This window comes from Mobula birostris, chromosome 7 (genome assembly GCF_030028105.1).
Source record: "Mobula birostris isolate sMobBir1 chromosome 7, sMobBir1.hap1, whole genome shotgun sequence".
Lineage (NCBI taxonomy): Eukaryota > Metazoa > Chordata > Chondrichthyes > Myliobatiformes > Myliobatidae > Mobula > Mobula birostris.
The window spans coordinates 134,082,093-134,102,976 of NC_092376.1; the positions used below are offsets into that span (position 1 = coordinate 134,082,093).

General features: G+C 39.7%; 1 protein-coding gene across 5 annotated transcripts in view; it reads left to right on the top strand.

Moving 5' to 3' along the window:
- tspan17 (tetraspanin 17) overlaps nucleotides 1-20,884 on the top strand; it is a 74,912-nt gene that overhangs the window by 20,488 nt on the left and 33,540 nt on the right. For 4 of the 5 annotated variants that reach the window (XM_072263788.1, XM_072263790.1, XM_072263791.1 and 1 more), the window contains exons 6-8: nucleotides 8,068-8,115; nucleotides 10,264-10,380; nucleotides 10,641-10,702. In XM_072263788.1, the coding sequence (XP_072119889.1) occupies nucleotides 8,068-8,115; nucleotides 10,264-10,380; nucleotides 10,641-10,702 (227 nt within the window). Of the gene's footprint in view, nucleotides 1-8,067; nucleotides 8,116-10,263; nucleotides 10,381-10,640; nucleotides 13,362-20,884 lie in introns of those variants that run through there. The other variant, XM_072263793.1, reaches the window with a different exon arrangement.

Below are 20,884 nucleotides of genomic sequence, written 5' to 3' on the forward strand. Positions count from 1 at the left end.
GGCATTTGTCCATAACTAAAACATTCTTGGAAGATTATGGCAAACCTTAGTAACAACTTTTAGGATTCCAGGATGGAAGCTTTCCAGGCCAGGGATTTTACCCCATTTGTATACTAGTATTAGTTCTCTGTAGTGGTAATGCTGTATTTCTCTCCAGCGTTACTTATTATCAATGTGATATTCAAAGTACTTATTGTCATAAAGACTGATATGAAATATGTGTTCAACTCTTTACACCCTGTCCTCGTTATATGTGAGGGATACGTTCCTCGAAGTTGACGCATAATGTGAAATTGCATAATGTGAATAATTATTTAAATGGAGCAAATAAGGATGTGTTCCAGAGGGCTTCCTAAATATGTTTTATCTGTAATTTATTCACATTTTTATACCAATACGACACAAAAGCAGTACTACAAGACATTTGTATTATATTTAATCAATTTAAGGTAATATTTGATGTAATAAATCATAGAAAGTTAACATCCTCTGGTGTACAGTACTCACCAACAGCAGCAGGTGTGTTCGCATCAGGAGATGAGTGGTTATTGTGGCAGCTTTACACGGATAAGGTGGATGGTTGTGGTTGTCAGGATAATATCAAGCACAGCAAGGGGTGAAGGAAGACTCACAGAACTCTTAGAACTGCCGGCAGCAGAAGATTACAGCGATTTGCATAACGTGGTGAGGGTTGTTTGCTTGGCAGCATTTTGTTTTTCAGCATAAATCTGCTTGTAGGGAAGAAAGGTTGACGGCAGGGAAGGAACAACTGAAATGCTGACTCCGTTCTAAACTTGAGTCCATGTCCATCGCCATTTGTGCCAAGTGTTCCGACTTCCACCATTCCCTCACCGTTGGTAAACTCCCAGGATTTTCAAGATCGTCTGTTGCTTGCAGCATTTGAGAGATAGTTCGCCGTAAAAAAAAACGTACGCCTTGAATGTGGATCACACCTTGGTCGAGTGGTTGAATCAGCGATGTTTTGTTAGGTGGCAGGAAACGCACCGTTATGTTAGGATAAATGCTGCCCAAATGTTAAGGATGGGCTGGCGCATTGTCAAGCAACAAAAGGACTTTAAAGGCAAGATTCTGTTCCTGGCAGTAGTGTCTCAGAGCTGTGTTACCTTCAGCTGATGCTGCACTGTTTATAACTTACAACTTTTTTTTCCCAAGTGTTAGAGCAGTTCTCTGCCGCTCGGCTGACGGCCCAAGACATGACATCGGATGCTTAGGAGGCATAGTTAAATATTTCAAGTACAAACTCATTGCACCTTAGGTAAAACCAACTAAAGTTTAAGATCGTGCATCCACACCTTGCCAAAACCAATACGAGGGTGGTGGGAGAGAGATTGTGAGGCGCGCGCACCTGACTTGTATCGGGGGGAAAGCGGTGCTTCTCATCCCAACAGTGAGACTGTGAAGCGTGCACACGTGACTTGTATTGGCAGGAAGGCAGTGCTCCTCGCATAACTGTGAATTTTGGATGCATACAACGAGACGTTGGTAGAAATAGGTTCCTAGCATAACTGTGAATCTGCATAGTCTGAAGACACATATAATAAGGATAGGGTGTAGTTATTTCTTTGTTCCCACTACCATTCCCTTCTTCATTCTCTAGCAAGCCAATGTTCACTTGGACCTCTCTCTAGTTACTTATAAGAAATTCTTATTGTCAGTTTTTATTTTTCTCTGTTACTTTTTCCGCAATAATTTTCCTAATTTATTGAGGTCATTTGTTAAACCTTTCACCAAGGGCACCTGTTCATTGACTTCATAATGTAGTGCTAAAGACATCTACCCTGAATGCATTCTGTGCATTTGCTCATGGATCTAACTTTCCAGCTTGATTAATCTTCATGCAGATTGGATCAATATCTCAATTTATTAATGCATTACACTTTTTACGTGCCTTGTTTGTTGAATTTTCCTTTTTCGTGCAGGATGGTTATTGTTTGGGAGCTAGACATTGCTTTGACTAATGTTTTCTTTGATTACTTTTAAACTTTTATCCAAGGTGGACTTAACATCTTCTGCGACAAGAATGTTTCTGACTAATGTACTTATTTCACCTCTTGATGTTGTTACCCTCTATTTTCTCTTCCTACATGCATACATTTGGTAATTTTCTGAAATGTTTTGGTGCTGACAAGATTCTGTATTGGCGTATTTTATATTCTCTAACCATTTTAATTTTTTTGGCCTCCCAGTTTTGTTTTATTGGACTAAAACCTGAAATAATTGACGTAGCTTTGATGTGGAGGTGGTAACGATTGAATGCATTCTGTAACTCCATTCTTTCTTGATGCCAATTTTGAATATTTTGTGAAGCTTAAGTACTGGAAAGAAGGCTACCAATTTTGTTTTGGTGTTTTTAAGGATTCAATTTGAATAGCTCCAATCAGGAATAAAATATAAATTGGTGAAGCTTTGACTGATGAAATGGTCACTGTCAAATATTTAGGTAGAAGTGCTCTGTTTGATAAAATTTAATTTTTCTTCAGTCTCTTCATGCTGGTGTGTGATGTATTTTGTTAGGGTAGTAGTGCAAATTTTTAATATATTTAATATAATCTGCTTAGCTCTTAGCAAGGTTTCATGTTAGACAAAATTATTCATGGAAAGGAATAGCATTGTGAAGTGTGTATGGCTAATCAGCAAATAGAATATTTTGCAAAGCTGGTGTTAGTTGACAGCGATAGTGGCAATGCTTTGCGAGCAGGTCAGATGGAAATCATCAATTGTTCCTGTTCAGAACTACTCAAAAGCTGAAATTTATAGTCACAGCCATGGGTATTTCAGTAAGCAATATCAGTTTAAGACTTTTTTTAAAAACTCTATCGATACTCAAAATCGTCAGATTCCAGATGAGAGACTCGAGTCATGACTGCCGTTCCACTTTAAGAAAATGAATGCAGGAAGATGTGCAGATCCACAGGTACAATGGAAACACAGAGGACTTAGACTCCCACTCCTGACTATCCTGCTGGCAAATATACAGTGTCTGGAAAATAAAATTGAAGACCTCAGAGCGAGATTGCAGTACAAGAGGGTTGTCAGGGACCCCCGTACTGGATGCAGCACAGCAGTCTGATGACTTCAGTGCAAGGACAGGACAGCTCAGTCTTTTAAAGCTAGATGAGGTGGAGTATTCTTTATGATTAACTCATCTTTGTGCACAGATGTGGCAGTTTTTTTATTTCAAAATATACTTTATTCAAAAATAAAATTATATACAATAAACTATTCAATGACTCTCAATCCTTTATGTACATTTCCCTAATGGTCTCTAGATATCCTTACTTCTGGTCACCCACATGGCACTCCATTGGTTCACCTTACCACACCATTGTTGAGGGGTATACTCCCCACCACTCGACCCCTCCCACTCCCGTGGGATGAGGTCCCTGAACTGTGGTCCTTCCCCACCGGGCCCTTGCGGTGGCTGCACCAAATTTCAGCGTGTCCCTCAGCATGTATACCTGCAGCCGAGAATGTGCCAGTCGGCAGCATTTTGCCACGGACATCTCCATGTGCTGGAAGATCATCAAGTTTCGGGCCGACCAAAGAGCCCCTTTCACCGAGTTGATGATCTGCCAGCAGCACCGGATGCTGGTCTTCGTGTGCGTCCCTGGGAACGTCCTGTAGATCAGAGAGTCCTCTGTTACGAAGCTGCTGGGGATGAAACGTGACGCTAGCCCGTCCATTCACCTCCACACCCTCTTTGTGAACTGACAGTGTGCAAAGAGGTGGGTCACTGACTGCTCCTCACTGCAGTCCTCCTGTGGGCAGCGAGGTATGGAGATGACGTTCTGGGCGTACAGGAGGGATCTGACGGGGAGGGCCCCTCTCACCACCAGCCAGGCGAGGTCCTGGTGCCTGTTGGTGAGGTCTGGCGATGAGGCATTTACAGATGTGGCAGTTGTCTCAATCCAGCTTGCCTGACATGAAACATCTAGCAGTCAAAGGTCATCCATTTTATCTGCCGGAGGGATTTTCCTCCATCATCCTGGTAGTGGTGTACGTTCCACCTCAGGCCAATGGCAGACAGGCACTGGAGGAACTGAGCACCGTGATCAACAATCACGAAACAGTGTTCCCTGCTGCCTTCCCTATCATTGTGGGGGATTTCAATCAGGCCAGCTTGCAGAAGTATTTCAACATTAACCACCAACATATCACTTGTGGAACCAGAGGAGCCAACACACTTGACCACTGTTATACCACCATCAAACATCCCATTCCCACACTTAATCCAATCACCTAGCTATACCTCTACTCCTAGCATAGAGGCAGAGACTAAAGAGTGCAGCACCAGTGCTGAGGACCAAGAAAGTATGGTCAAAAGAGGCAGAGGACCACTTACAGGACTGCTTTGAGCCAGTGGACTGGACAATTCCAGGATTCATCTTCAAATCTGAATGAATATGCCAGGTTGTTACTGACTTCATCAAGACCTGTGTGGATGAGTGTGTTCCTATGAGAACATACTGGACATACACAAACCTAAAGTCTTGGATGAACCAGGAGTTTTATAGTCGGCTGGGGGCTAGGTCTTTAGCATTCAAGACCTGTGATCTAGAACTATGCTAGAAGCCCAGGTATGACCCGTGGAAGGCTATTTTAAGAGCGAAAAATAACTGTGATTGAAGTTAGAAATGGAATCAGATGCATGTCATCTCTGGCAGAGTTTGCAGGTCATTATTTCCTACAAAGCTAAACCTAACATCATAAGTGGCTGTGGTGCTTCACTCCCAGATGAGTTCAATGCCTTTTATGCACTGTTAAGTACCCTGTAACTGGGTTGCCAAACCAGCAGAAATGGAACACTCATTGGAGTCTGGATTACTAGGAACTAATAAAGTTTTATTAAAGAAACAAATAATACAGTGCTCTAATCGTAAGGATATAAATGCAACAAGTTAGCAATGATAATACACACATGTACACAGAACTTGGGTAATAGTGATCAACCAAGCTGTATTGCAGTCTAGGGGTAAAATGATCAGTCTCAAGTGACGCAGAGTTCAGTTCAGCTTAGTACAGTTCGCAGTAATTGCAGTTGTGCCGTTGGAGGAGGGGGGGATGCAATTTGGTTCAGTCAGACCTTTGATGTCTTTGCAGTTGGTTTCGGGCAGACCCCTTTTGATGTCTTCTATTCCGCTGTGGTCACCAACTGTGACCCCTCCGTTCCGGATACGATCGTTCTTCCGTGGCGAACCCGGCACCCAGGTAAGGGCGGACACACACACCAGGTTCCCACCGATCGTACCTTTACACCCTGTGAGCCTATGGTCGGTTCCTGCGAACCGGACCGCCAAACTCCCACCAACTTGTGGGGGCACACCGCTCTTTCCAGGGTGTCGTTATCTCCTGGTGTCCCGTGCCTTAGCGAACCTGCTCTTTTTATCCCCCTGCTGGGGTTATCACCTGTCCATCAAACTTCAAACAGTTCAGGTTCAAAGCAACCGGTCTGTCAATATTCCGAATTGTGTTTCTTTTCCGTTAATCCCTTCTCCTCTCTTATTAGCATTTTGAATGTTTCTTCATTGTCTCTATTATCTCTCTCATTAGCATCAATCGTCCGATAGCTTGGTTTGGCATCACAGCACGCTTTGAAAGGGAGAATAAAACTACACTGGTGCGAATCCCTGCAGCAGCTGGGATCTCTTACTTGGAGGCTAACATCAGAATATCTTTTAAGAGAGTGACCCCTCTCAAGGCATCAGACCATGATGGTGTATCTGGGGTAGGGCACTCAAAAACTTTGTCAACCAACTGGTGGTGGGTGTGTTTAACATAGAAACTTAGAAAACTTACAGCACGATACAGGCCCTTTGGCCCACAGAGTTGTGCCGAACATGTCCCTACCTGAGAAATTACCAGGCTTACCTATAGCCCTCTATTTTACTAGCTCCATGTACCTATCTAAAAGTCTCTGGAAAGACCCTATTGAATCCGCCTCCACCACCGTTGCCGGCAGCCCATTCCACGCACTCCCCACTCTCTGAGTAAGAAACTTATCCCTGACATCTCCTCTGTACCTACTCCCCAGCACCTTAAACCTGCGTCCTCTTGTGGCAACCATTTCAGCCCTGGGAAAAAGCCTCTGACTATCCACACGATCAATGCCTCTCATCATCTTATACCTCTATCAGGTCACCTCTCTTGAAGGCATCTTCAACCTCTCACTGCTACAGTTAGAGGTTCTCACGCACCTCAAAGGGTGACAATCACACCATTGTCTTAAGAAGAGCAGGATCAGCTGCCTCAACGACTATCATCCAGTTGCACTCATTTCTTCTGTGATGAAGTCCATTGAGAGATTGGTCACGACCAGAATCAACTCCTGCCCAAGCAACGATCTGGAGCTGCTGCAATTTATTGATTGCTACAATTGGTCTATAGTGGATGCAATCTCACTGGCTGTGCATTTGGCCTTGGATCGCCTGGACAATAGCAATACCTGCATCAGGCTGCTGCTTATTGATTACAGTTCAGCATTCAATACAATCATACCTTCAGTTCTAATCAACAACCTCCAAAACCTGGGCCTTTATACCTCTCTCTGCAGCTAGATCCTTGACTTTCTCACTGGGAGACCACAGTCAGTGCAGATTGGAAATAACATCTCCTCACTGACAATCAGCACTGGCACACCTGAAGGATGCGTGGTTAGCCCACTGCTCTACTCTTTCTACACTCACGACTGTGGCTAGACACAACTTAAATGGCATCTATAAATTTGCCGATTACACAACTATTTGCAGAATTTCAGATGGTGTCAAAGATGTTTGCAGGAGTGAGATAGGTTCACTGGTTGAGTGGTGTGGCAAAAGCAATCTTGCGCTCAACGTCAGTAAGGCCAAAGATTTCAGGAAGGGGAAGTCGAGGGAAGACACAGTGTTCGAGGGATCAGGCAAAATGTTGACAGCCAGGAACTAGAAGATCTACCCTGGGCCCAGCATGTTGATTCAATTACATGTTATCAAAGACTCTTGCAAATTTCTAAAGATGTACTGTGGAGGGTATTCTACCTAGTTGCATCACCATATGTTATGGAGGGGTTGCTGCAGAAAGTTGTAAACTCAGCCATCTCCATCATGGGCTCCCAGCCTTCCCAGTATCGTGGACATTTTCGAAAGATAATGCCTCAAAAAGGTGGCATCCATCATTAATGACCCCCATCACCCAGTATATTCTCTCTGCTCATTGATACCATCAGGGAGGAGGTACAGTGGCCTGAAGAGAGAGACTCAATGTTTTAGGAATGGCTTCTTCCCTTCTGCCATCAGATTTCTGAATGGACAATGAATCCATGAACACTGCCTTACTTTTCTCCCCCTCCTTTTGGAATACTTATTTAGGTTATTATTTCTATATAAATTTAAATTTTTTTTTATTACGTATTGCAATGCGCTGTTGCAAGTAACAAATTTCTCAACATATTGCCAGTGATATTAAACCTGAGTTTGATCTTCTGATTCTATATAAATACTGCCTGAAGTTCTTTATTTTGAATCTGAATAACCTGTGGCAGAATCCTCTACTGCTCACTTAACTTCCATGTCTTACCAACCTTCAATAATAATCAAATCTATTCAATCTGAATATGTAGCATGAAATTCATGAGTGGAGTAATTCTGAAAGGATTGCAAATTTATTCTTAAGTGCTTCCAGTCATATTACTGTTGTTAGGACAATTTTAAAAAGCAATATTTATTTATTTTGGCACTTTTGTTAGAGCTCTGATTGCTTAACATTGCATTTGCCTTGTGCCTTTTTTTAAAAATATCAAATGTAAATAAGATTGTCAGGGAATTCTAGCAAATCTGTCAAACTGGTTGCAGTAAATTCTGAAGTGAAATGTACCATTGCAGGCAATTCTTGCTTCAAATATTTGAGATTAATGCCTTCTTTTATTGGGCAACCTCCATTCAGCACCTAACGGGTGAAGTTTGTTGCCATTGTAAATTTATCACTAAGTTTTAGAATGAATGTATGAAACTCGTCACTTTAGGAATATCCTGGCTGAATGTTTTACTTTGATATGTAACCTTTTTTTTGCAGGAGGATGTCATTAACACACAGTGTGGATATGATGTCAGGTCGAAAATGGTAAGTGTTAATAATTCATTTCCTTGTTGAAGGAAGAGAGGGTGTAATTTGCTGTTGCTGTTATTGCAGTTGAATAAACGGTATTTCTTGATATTTGAAGAACCTGATGCCTACATTGTTTTAGCTTTACAGGAAGAATTTTTGGTCTTGGCTCATTGTATATAAATTACTTATTCTTCTAAGCAGATTCAGCTTTTATTCTATTTGTAAGTTTTTAGACCATTGACTTGTCCTTCACATTCATTTGTGGGAATGTTCCACAAGTTCGTTGCCATCTGGCTAAAGAAATTTCTCTTCAACTCTGTTCTCAAGGGACATCCTTGTATTCTGAGGATGCATCCTCTGGTCCTAGATTCCCCCGCTATAGGAAACATCTTCTCCATGTCCACTCTTATCTAAACCTTTCAATATTTGATAGGTTTTGAAGAGATTCGCCCTTCATACTTCTGAACCCCAGTGAGTACAGACCCAGAGCTATTAAATGCTCCTAATGCATTAACCCTTTCATTTCCAGGATGATTCTCGTAAACCACCTCTGGATGCTCTCCAATACCAGCACACCCTTTCTTAGATAAGGGGCCCAAAAATGTGGTCTGAATATCTCTCAAGCCTCAGCCTTTATATTCTAGTCCCCTCAAAATGAATATTAACATTGTATGTATCTATCTTCCTTACTGCTGACTTAACTATCAAGTTAACCTTTAGGGAATCCTGCATTAGGACTACTAAGTTCCTTTTGTACCTCTAATTTCTGAATATGCTCCCCATTTAGAAAATAATCTGTGCCGTTTTTTCTTCTACCAAGCTGCATGACCATACACTTACCTGCACTGTATTCCATCTGACATTCCTTTACTCATTCTCCTAATCTGTCCAAGTCCTTCTGCAGACTCCCTGCTTTCTCAATACTACTTGCCTCTCCACCTATCTTCCTATCGTCCACAAACTTAGCCACAAAATCATCAATTCCATCTTCCAGATCATTGACATATAATATGAAGACAAGCATTGTCACACTGACCCCTGTGGAATACCACGAATCACCAGCAGCCAATGAGCAAAGGCCCCCTGTATTTCCACTCTTTGCTTCCCGACAGATAGCCAATCTTCTGTCTATGCTAGTTTCTTTCTTGTTGTACCATGGGCTCTTGTGTTGTTTAGCAGCCTAATGTGCACTATCTTGTCAAAGACCTTCTGAAAATGCAAGTAAACAGCATCCACTGACTCTTCTTTGTCTATCCTGCCTGTTACTTCCTCAGAGAATGCTAACAGATATGTCAGGCAAGATTTCCCCTTAAGGAAACCATACTGACTTTGGTCTATTTTATCATGTGCCTCCAAGTACCCCAAAACCTCATCTCTAATAATGTACATCTAGCCAACCAGTGAATTCAACCTAACTAGCCTATTTCCTGTTATTCACTTCCCTCCCTTCTTGGAGTGACAATTGCAATTTTCCAGTCCTCTGGAACTATTCCAGAAGCTAGTGATTCTTGGAAGATCATTACTAATACCTCCAGAATCTCTTCAGCTACCTCTTTTGGAGTCCTAGGGAGGAGCCCATCTGGTCCAGATGATTTATCTACCTTCAGACCTGTCAGCTTCCCAAACACTTCCTTAGTAATAATGATTGCACACACTTCTGCCCCGACATGCTGAAATTTCTGGAGTGCCTCTGGTGCCTCTCTCTGATGACTAATGCAAGAAGACTGGTGTGAGTATGCTGGGAAGAATTCAAGAATGAACTTGAAATGACTCATTTACAACAACTGTGGAATATGTAAAACTAAAATGTGAATTTTGTAATGAACATCTTTTGATTGCAAAATATGTTCAGATTTTCGTGTTTCTGTTCACAATATCACAGACTTGAAGTTGCAGTGGTACGAATTATAAATTATGGCCAGTAGTTAATGTTCGTGTGTGGTGGTGGATTTTATTGATATATAATGCGATGCTTACAATGGATTCTAATCTATGCCATCTAGCTAAATGTTGTCATTTCTGACTATTAGAAATTGAGCAAAATGTATCCATTAATTCTCTTTAATCCTATTCTGATTACTTGCGAAGTGGACTGTCTTGAAATGGCAATGAAGCTTGGTGTGTTTTATAAAAATCACTAAATAAAATTCCTGATTGTTTTAGGAAATAGATCAACAAGATTATATTTATACCAAAGGATGCGTTGGCCAGTTTGAGAAGTGGCTGCAGGAAAATTTGATTGTGGTTGCTGGAATTTTCATTGCTATTGCTTTACTGCAGGTAAGCAATTTATGTAGAGAATACCAAATCCAAACAAAATCAGTATGGAAAAATGAAGGACACAAAAAAGAATATAACTGGTTATCCAGCATTACAAGAAAGGATCAGCTTATAGTTTTAACAGAGTGAATGTTTTCAAGTTTATTTTTTTTTTATCTTGGTGTACAAATGTCTTTAAAGTATCATAGTATGTTGGTCAAATCTGTTTTAATAGTAATACAAATGTGTTTAAAGTTCACAAATTTATTTCCCTTTTGCAGATATTTGGAATTTGCCTGGCACAGAATCTGGTCACTGACATTAAAGCTGTCAAAGCCAATTGGTAAAATTTCACTGAAGTTAATTATGTTTGATTGATAGAGCTGTTGAAAGCACATTTGTAAAAAGCACATTGGATGAATGTCACCTGTAGAGTATTTGTTAATCTCTTAATGCTCCAAGACCTGTGGATATTAACTATGTGGCTGCGATTAAGCAGTTGAATTTTTTTTACAATGATAGTAAGTAAACAAAATTTGAAGCTCCACGATTTTAAAGGGAAGTTGAACAATTTCTAGTTAATGGTTACTCTGAAAAATTGCATGTCTTTGATGTAAAGTACCATGAATGTAAAGTTTCTTACTGTTAAAGATGGTGTGACTGAGATGTCTTTTAGGGGGAGGAAAAATGATTTACTACAACTGCTGATCCACTTGAAAATAACTAAATAATTTTTGGGCTATAAAGTAGTCTAGCCCTGACTACTTTGCAGAAAATTTGGAATCTTTGTGATATTAGTATTAAAAAGATAGTAATTAGTATATGCAGATCTAAAGGATTAGATTAATGAATACAGATTGACATGTTTATATGTATTTCAGACAGTGAACATAAATGGCAACACTTTTAATGATGCCTCTTTGATAGAGAAAAAAAATGAGTCGTTTATCATGGCAGTGCTCCAACGTGGATTATTACAGATTTTTTAAATTTCCTCAAGTTCTGACATAACTTGCTTATTTTGAAGAAAGACTGTGAGAAAGTCAACAGTGTCAAGTGCTTGTAAAATAAATTTATAGGTGGTAAATATGTAAGTGTTACTTTGTTTCTTTAAATAACATTAACACATTTATTGCACTAAAATGTCATTTAAATTGGTGGTGCAAACTGGTAAACTCAGGAAATTTACTGTTTTATTTAGTACGTTATTAAATGCTGCATGGTTGTATTTAGTTTCACAAGACTGCAAAGGGGTGAATATGCAAACACTGGTCTGCTGCTACTTTTAACAACTGGCCTTTAACTTGCAAAAACATTTCTTGTTGCTGCCACTACAAGCTTTCAGTTTTGGTATGTAGACGCAAAATTTGATTAGGCTATGACTATTCCTAAACTTCTCCTGAGTAAATGCTGGAAAGTAAAATCTGTTAAAATCTTGGGGGTGTGGTTGTGATGTGGGCAAATATTGATGTATTAATGGGGCACATGTCATTGACTAATTTGTTATTAGTTAATTACTTTAGGCATGAAAGCAGATGTCTTATCCATCAAACCATAATTCATGCACATTAGTCACAAAGTGTTTAAGATAACTGGTTCCATGTACTTTACATTTTGGGTATATGTTTAAAACCAAACCAGATTAGATATTAATATAGGAAATTTTCTTAGTCTGGGATTTTTTTTGACAAAAGTAATTGTTTAATTTGAGCATACCTTTTATATATTTCTGTATGAATTTCCTCAGTCTTATGTGCTGGAAGTTTAAACTAATGCTATGACAATACTGTTATTTCAGCATAATTATAAGGATTTCAGCTCATCATATTTGTATATCATATGTTTTGCTTTCACATGGTCAGTCCCATTGCATCAAATACTTAAGGAAAATTTCTGCACCGGTACTTTTTGTTCATTGCCATGCAGTCCAGTAGAGATTAAACCTAATTGATTTAGTCTAAATGTAAATAGATTATTTTAAATACACTGGTAAATACATAATTTTACATTGTTATAAGCTATCATTATTCTGACATGAAGTAAAATAACATGCACTGTTCCACCATACATTTCCTGTTATCCAAGATTTGTTTAAGGCTATTACGGCTATCTTCTAAAATTGGTGTAAATTGATATTTTTTTCATGAACAATAATGTTAAGGATCATAAGTGGAAATAACTTGTGCCAATTCATTTCAGTTTTTGAACCGAGTTGTAATTTTTAAGCTCTTTCTACTTTACAACTACTGTTTTAAAAAGCTTTTTATGATGGTAAAATTTTTAGTTTTATATACATCACAGCAATATTATAAGTAAATCAGACCAAAACATGCTGTTTGCTCTTCTGTGGCAAAACCATAGTATTACTCTTTTGCAAGATTAGTCTTTATACTTGCACTTTTCGCAATCATTGTAGAATGTAATCTGACTCAATGTTGATATTGTTAATGCAGTTTGATAGAGCTGCCTCAGAGTCCCTTTGGAATATTGTATAGCTGGATTTCTAAGTGGCAAATTTCTGGAGTGTAATTTTTTTTCTACAACGGTTTTCATTTTACATTCTAATTGGTACTTAAGTCGAATTGAGTTAAAATGGTGTAGTCAGTAACAGAATCCAATGCAGTTGTTCTCTTTTATTGCTGGTTACTTTAGGTATTTCCATGTGATGTACAATAGTTAAACATTTTGCTCAAAGTGATGTCTCGATTTTTGAGGCTTTCAGAAAACTTCTAGTAATTGCAAGATTTTGGCTTTTTTCTCGCACAGAAATTAATTCTATAAGCAGTGTTTATGTTGTCCATTCTTATTTTGTGTAGAGTATCCGGATAAATTATTTCAAAGGTTGTCAGATTTGAGTAGATCCCAATGTGTGATTTGCAAATAGCTGTGTTACATTGTTTTTGCACAGTATTAAACTTTATGAAAATCAGAGTTGTTAACATGCATTGCACATTGTTTGTGATCATTGAGGTATCAAGATTACAATAAAGTTCTGTTATTTACTTTGTGTTATTGGTAACCATCTTTGTGTCTTTTCTTGGTATTTGGTTAAACTTAAAATATGGGTATTGAGAAGATAAATTAAAGTACTTTCAGTTTAATGTTGATTTCCTTCTGTAATTTCCTATTAGAAAGTAATAAGTACTTCTCTAGCAATCTCTAATGATTCTGCAGTACTGTAATTCGCCTTCCCTATACCATTCAAGTGTGATTTTTAATATTGATTTGACTTTGTCACTCTAACCACTAAAATCCCAGTCTTTTACCTTTGGTACTCCAATCAGAATGAGGTTTAATATCACTGGCTTATGTCATGAAATTTGTTGACTTTGCGGTGGCAGTACAATGCAATCCATAATAGAGAAAAGGCTGACTTACAGTAAATATATATGTAATAGTTAAATAAGTAATGCAAAATAGAAATTTTATAAAAAGTAGTGAGGTAGGGTTCATGGGTTCAATGCCCATTCAAAAACTGTTTGGCAGGTGGGAAGAAGCTGTTCCTGAATCTTTTCTCTGCTATGACATGGCTTCTTTAATTTATACTTGGTGTTTAATACTAGAGTCTTTTAAACCATTATAGTTAAATAGTTCCATGTAATATCAGAGAACGTATACCATATAAAACCTGAAATTCTCACTCTCTGCAGACATCCTCGAAACAGAAGAAAAGCTCCAAAGAATGAATGACAGAAAAAAAACTTAAAGAACCCCAAAGCCCCATACCCCACTCCCATGCACAAGCAGCATCAAAGCCTCCCACTTACCCACTTATTCTAGTGTAAAGCATCAGTATTACCACCACCCACAGTGCAAGCAACAGCAGAGCTCCCAAAGAGACCATGATCTACAATACATCAAAAACTAACTCTTCACTCCAACATTTTGGACATCTCTTTTGATGATTGCTATTTTGATGTTACAGACGGTCTGTAATGTTGCTTTTTATTTTAAGTTCCCTAACTCGAGTATCAGCTGCAAACTCTCCCTCACCATTGAGAGAAAGATCTATTACTGAGTGCAGAGCTCTCCGACAGCTACTCTCACTGTTTACGATGTTCCAGCTCCTGCTGCGCTTCAGTTTGCGACACCAGTGAGAAGCTGAATCCACGGGGACTGGCAAGGCCTCAAAATTGCCTGACTTCAAGCCAGACCTGGACACACTGAAACGTGGCCAATAGGCGAGCTCCAATAACAGGAACATGCCGTAGTGCAGAACTGCAGTTTGAGTGCTGCAGTAGATCAAAGATACTTAAAGGATCCCAGCCACCCTGAAAAGTAAAATAGAGATATTAGAATAGGAAGAATTTAACTATTTTGCTGATGAGCTGGGAGAAGTTGCCCTCTGGTGCCATTTTTAGCTCCAGACCCACAGTATGTGTCCATATTGGAAAAATTCTTTGATAACAGTATTTAACAGATTTTATTTTTGGCAGCTTTGGCATATTGGATTGGAAGCTTTACAACTTGCCAAGAGTATACCTTAAGAAAAATTGTTATAACTTCCCAATTAGATCTCATGCTTCTGTTTCTTCTGTAGTGGGAATATACTTCAAGTTTGCTTCTGATAATTGGTTCCAGAATAATAACTGGGAAATCTGTCCTTTGTATGGACTAAAAAAAAATACACTGATTTGAATTAATATTTTGTTTAAAAATCCAGTCACAGACACTGAACAGTGAATCACATATGAAAATATCAAAGGTTACAGGTATGAAGTCTGGCATTTGTGAAATATTGATTGTGCTAATACTGGTGGAAGTCAAAACCTAATTGGATATTTTTGTTTGAGAATTAGCCTTCCAGTGTGTTAACATATAAAAGATGCAAAACAGGATGATTGGATGAGGTTTTTCATTAAGGAACACCCAGTGTTGACATTTTTCATTGAAGCTGAAGCTTCAAATTATACAGATGAATTGTAAGCTTTATGAGTGAGATTTGGGAAGGCAAATCTGATGAGCTTCATCCTAGGATCTTAAAAGTGATTAGCAGAATAATTGCATTTGTTTTAATTTTCCAGATTCCACAGATTAATGGAAAAGTTCAGTTGAATTAAAAAAGAAATCAACTCCATAATAGAACTCCTAGTCAAAAGGGAGACAAAGTGGGTAACTACAAGCCAATTTGCTTAACATTAATAATATAGGAGATGTTGGAAGTATAATTAAAGATGTTAAAGTAGGGCACTAAAAACATACAAGGTGATTAGGCAAAGTGAAAGTTTTGGTTTTGTGAAACCAAAACTTTCATCAATTTATTATATCTCTGTTAAGCAGGATACTAAAGGAGGCACCTTTGTAAATTATTAAATGATAATTGATTGGTTAATTACCTATTTGACAGCAACCTGTAAAAAGATAGGGTCAAATGAATTGGCTGTTCCCACAATGGACCAGTAACTAGAGTGGAGAGCTGAGCCTTTGGCTCATGAGGCTTCAGTGTGAGGAGGTGGAGTAAGTGGCCTGAGAGCCACTTTGGGGGGGGGGGGGGGCTTCAGAGAGAAGGCAGAGGTAGGGTTTTATTTTGTGTTGCCTTTGGCTTTAGTTCAAAAGGTTTCAGTGAGCAGAAGCCAAGGTAAGGCCTTTTTGTTTTTTGCTTATTTCGAAGTTAGAGCTATGATATGGCAGTCAGGGCAGTAGTATAGTCCTCTGGTAGGATATGGGAATTCGGGGAGAACTCTGGTGTCCCTGATGCCTACACCTGTGGCTGCAGCTGCCTACAGACCATGTTGGAGCTGGACACTGATGACTGTGTCAGGAGAGGAAGGGGGAATAGACCATCAGTGTAGGTTACCTCTGTGGCCTTTCCACATTCCCCTCAATAACAAGTGTATAATTTTGGATAGTGTTGGATGGGGGGTGGGGGGAGGAGGGTGGAGTAAACAGCCTAGGAGAGGAAAGCTACAGCGGTTAAGTCTCTAACACTGAGTCAGGCTCTGTAGCTCAGAAGGAAAAAACAGAGAGGAGAGTGGTAATGATACAGATTTATTTAAAGGGGATTTGATGAGATTCTGTGAATATGAACACAATTCCCAGATGCCAGTGTCGGAGATGTCTGAGTCTACAGCATTCTTAAGGGGAGTGTGAGCAGCTGAATTTGTGGTACACATTGCTTTTACTGACCTAGAAAGGATAAGGAAGGAATGAGGTCCTGAAGAAGGAATATAGGAAGGGAGCTAAGCAACATGACCTGAGGGGCAATAATCTATGGATTGCTGCCTGTAGAACTGCCAGTGAGGAAAAGAATATGACAGATGAATGACTGGCTGAAGAGTTAGTGGGAGGGGGGTTGCATAGTTTCAGATCTATGGATCATTGGGATCTCTTCTAGGGAAGGTATAATCTGTACAAAGGGACAGGTTATACATGAACGCGAAAGACACCAATGTCCGTGCGAAAGGTTTCTTTACGATGTTGGGGTGGACTTAAACTAGGTTGGCAGAAAGGTAGGATGGGCAAAAAGAATGAGGAAGGATGGGCAATGGATAGGGTATAAATGCAGTCAGCTGGATGGGTAGAAATGTGTTTAATGTAAGAAGAATTGAGAATAAGGACGATGAGCTTAGAGCATGAATCAATACGTAGAATTACGATGTTGTGGCCATTACACAGACTCGGATGTAACTAGGGATAGGATTGATTGCTTGTTCCAGGGTTTAGAATTTCAAAAATATATAGGGACGGTGGAGGGAGTGTCTTTGCTAATCAGAGGCAGAATCACAGCTGCAGAAAAGGATGACATTGTGGAGGGATTGTCGACTGAGTCAGTGTGCGTGGAAGTCAAACAGGAAAGGAGCAATCACTCTATTGGGAATATTCTGTAGCTCTCCCACACCCAATATCTACCCATGGGAGTCACTGAGGAGCAAGTAAGCAGGCAGATTCTGGCAAGGTGCAAAAATAATAAGGTTGTTGTCATGGGTGACTTCAACTTTTTTAATATTGATTAACACCTCATTAGTGCTAGAGTTTAGATGGGGCAGAATTTGTTAAGTATGTTTAAGAAGGACCCTGACACATTATGTGGATAGGCTAACTAGAGGAGAGGCCATACTGGATGTGGTACTAGGTCAGATGACAGACCTTTCAGTGGACAAGCATTGTGGAGATAGTGACCACACATTCTTTACTTTTAGCCATGGATGAGGATAGGAGAAGATAAAGTATTTAATTGGGTGAAGGCTAGTTATGAGTTTATTAGGCAGGGTGTCCGGGGTTGTGATCTCAGTCTTGCTTACCTGTGCTAGTGAGGCCAGAAATTGGAAGATCATACAGGCTAAGTTTTGGTGCAGGAGGGAGGGATTCAGATTTTTGGATTATTGTGCTCTCTTCCAGTGATGGTAGGACCTGTATTGAAGGGATGGCTTGCACCAAGCTGGAGGATGAATGATATTCCAGTGGGAAGCTTTGCTCGTGCTGCAAATGGGGGACAGGGAGGGGGTTAAACTAGAGTTGCAGGGGTATGGGGACCTGAATGCCAGATCATATAGTGGAGAAGTTGTGGAGAAAGATGATGTTAAGCTTACAGGTCAGGAATCGAAAGATTGAGCATGGTGGGATTAATGTTCTGACCTGTGTATATTTCAATGCAAGGGGTATTGTAGAAAAGGTGGATGAGCTTGGGCCAAGGATCAGCATGTGGAATTATGCTATTATAGCCATTAGTGAGACTTGTTTGTAGGAGGGGCAGGGCTGGCAGCTCAGTGCTTCAGAATTCTGTTGCTTTAGACATGATAGAGTGGGAAGTGTGGCATTTCTAGTTGGGGAAAATGTCATGGCAGTGCTCAGTCAAGTCAGGCTGGAAAGCTCATATAGTAAGGCTTTATGGGTAGAATTGAGGAATAAGAAAGGTATGATCACTTTAATGAGGTTATAGATCACCCAGCAGTCCGTGGGGTTTAGAGGAGCAAATTTGTAGAGAGATTGCAACAAGAAACAAGATTGTTATAGTCGGTGCTTTTATCTTTCCACTTACAGACTGGGTCTCCCATACTGTAAGAGGACTGGATGGGAAAGAATTTGTCAAGTATGATCACGAAAGCTTTCTTAATCAGTACATAGAAGTCCCAACAGAGAGAGAGAAAAAAACAACTAGATCTCCTATTAGTGAATGAGACAGGGCAGGTTGCAGAAGTTTGTGTAGAGGCACACTTTGCATCTAGTGATCATGATTACATTAAGCATTTAAAATTAGTAAACATTAGTTTAAATGTAATCATGGAAAAGGATAGGGTTGGAGCTTGGTTTAGGATTCTAAATAGGAGATAAGTAAATTTGGATGGTATCAGAAAGTATCTAGCAAGGGTGGATTGGGATGCGCTGTTTTCTAGCAAAGGTATATTTAGTAAATGGGAGGACTTCAAAAGTGAAATTTTGACAGTAGTGTTTGTATGTTCCTGTCAGAATAAAAGACAAAGATAACAGGTTTAGGAAACACTGGCTTTTGAGAGAGATTGAGGTCTTGATTAAGAAAAAGGAGGAGGTACGTAAGAGGTATAGGCAAGCAGGAACAAATGAGGTTCTTGAGTATAAGAAAAGCAAGAGAGCACCCAAGAAGGAAATCAGGAGGACTAAAGACGTGGGGTTGCTCTGGTGGACAAAGAGAATGAGAATCTTAAGGGCTTCTACAGATATATTAAGAGCAAAAGGAGAGCAAGAGACAAAATTAGTCCTCTGGAATATCAGAGTGGTAATCTATGCGTGGAGCTGAAAACAATGGGGGAGAACTTAACTTTGTTTTGTTTTTGCATCTGTATTTATCTGGGTGACAGACACAATCCACAAATGTGAGGAAATGCAGTAGCAAGGTCATGAATCCCATACAAATTGGAGGAAGTGGTGTTTGCTGTCCTGAGGCAAATTAGGGAGGAGAAATCCCCAAGGCCTGACAAGATGTTCCCTTGGACCTTGTGTGAGGCAAGTGCACAAATGGCAGGGGCTCTTGCAGAGATATTTAAATCTTCTTTAGCCACGGTGAGGTGCCAGAGAATTGGAGGATAGCAAATATTGTTCTGTTATTTAGAAAGGCTTTAAGAATAAGCCAGAAAATTATAGGCCGGCGAGCCTGACATTAGAAGTGGAAAAGTTTTTGGAAGAATTCTAAGGGACTGGGATATATAAGTATTTGGATAGACAGGGAATGATTAGGATTATTCATTATGGCTTTATGAGTGGTAAGTTGTATCTAACTAATCTTATAGTATATTTCAAAGAAGTTAACAGGAAAGGTGATGAAGGCAAGACAGTGGAAGTTGTCTACATGGACTTCAGCAAAGCCTTTGACAAGGTTCTGCTTGTGAGGTTGGTCAAGAAGGTTCAGTTGCTTGGTATTCAGAGGTGGTAAATTGGATTAGACATTGGCTTCGGTGAAGAAGGGAGAATATCAAAGCTTGCAGAGGGATCTGGACAAGCTGGAAAAATAGGCTGAAAAATAGCAAATGGAGTTTAATCCAGATAAATCTGAGATTTTGCACTTTGGGAGGACCAACCAATGTAGAATTGTATCATGAACAGTAGGGCACTGAGGAGTGTGGTAAAACAGAGGGATATTGGAATACAGATCCATAATTCCTTGAAAGTGGTGTCAGAGGTAGATAGTGTCATTTTAAAAAGAAGAGGACCGAAGGGCCTATTTCTGAGCTGTAGTGTTCTGTGATTTGAATGAGAAAGTAGAAGGGTGGATTCCTAAGTTTACAGATGACACAAAGGCTGAGGTGTTGTGAATGGCTTAGGTGATGGTTGTACCTTACAACAGAATATAGAGAAGATGTGGAGTTGGGTGGAAAAGTGGCAGATGCAGTTCAATTTGGAAAACTGAGCTGATGCACATTGGAAGATCAAACTTGGAAGTGGAATACAAGGTCAGTGACATGATTCATAAAAGTGTGGAGGAATTGAGGAATCTTGTGATCCATGTCACCAGATCCCTCAATGTTGATGGGGTGGTTAAGAAGGCATACAGTGTACTGGCCTATGTCAGTTACTGGACTGAGTTCTGGAGCTCTGAGGTTATGCTGCAGCTCTAAGAGAGGTGACCTGATAAAGATGTACAAGATAATAAGAAGCATAGAGTGGACAGCCAGCAGCTTTTCCTCTAGGGGTGATGACAGAGAAACATACATGTATGGAGGAAAACCTGAGGGAAATGTCAGAGGTAGTTTTTTTTTTTTAAAAACGAGTCTCTGATGTCTGGAACACAATGATGGGTGGTAGTAGATGCTGATAGAATGGGACATTTAAGAAGCTCTTGGGTACATGGATGTAAAAAAAAAAATGGAGGGTTGAGGAGAACATTGGTAAAGGTTGGCACAAAATTGTGGGCCAAAGGGCTGTGCTGTTCTATGTCTAAATGTAGCTGCAGATGTTGAGAAACAGTGGATGTAAGGTATATATATATATTCCAGAAGGAATTTGATAAGGTGCTTTTTTTTTTATAAAAAAAAGGTCATTAAGGAAACTAAAATTAATTCAGTAGTTGGTAATGTATTAGAGTGGATGGCAAACAGAAAATGAAGAGTAAATA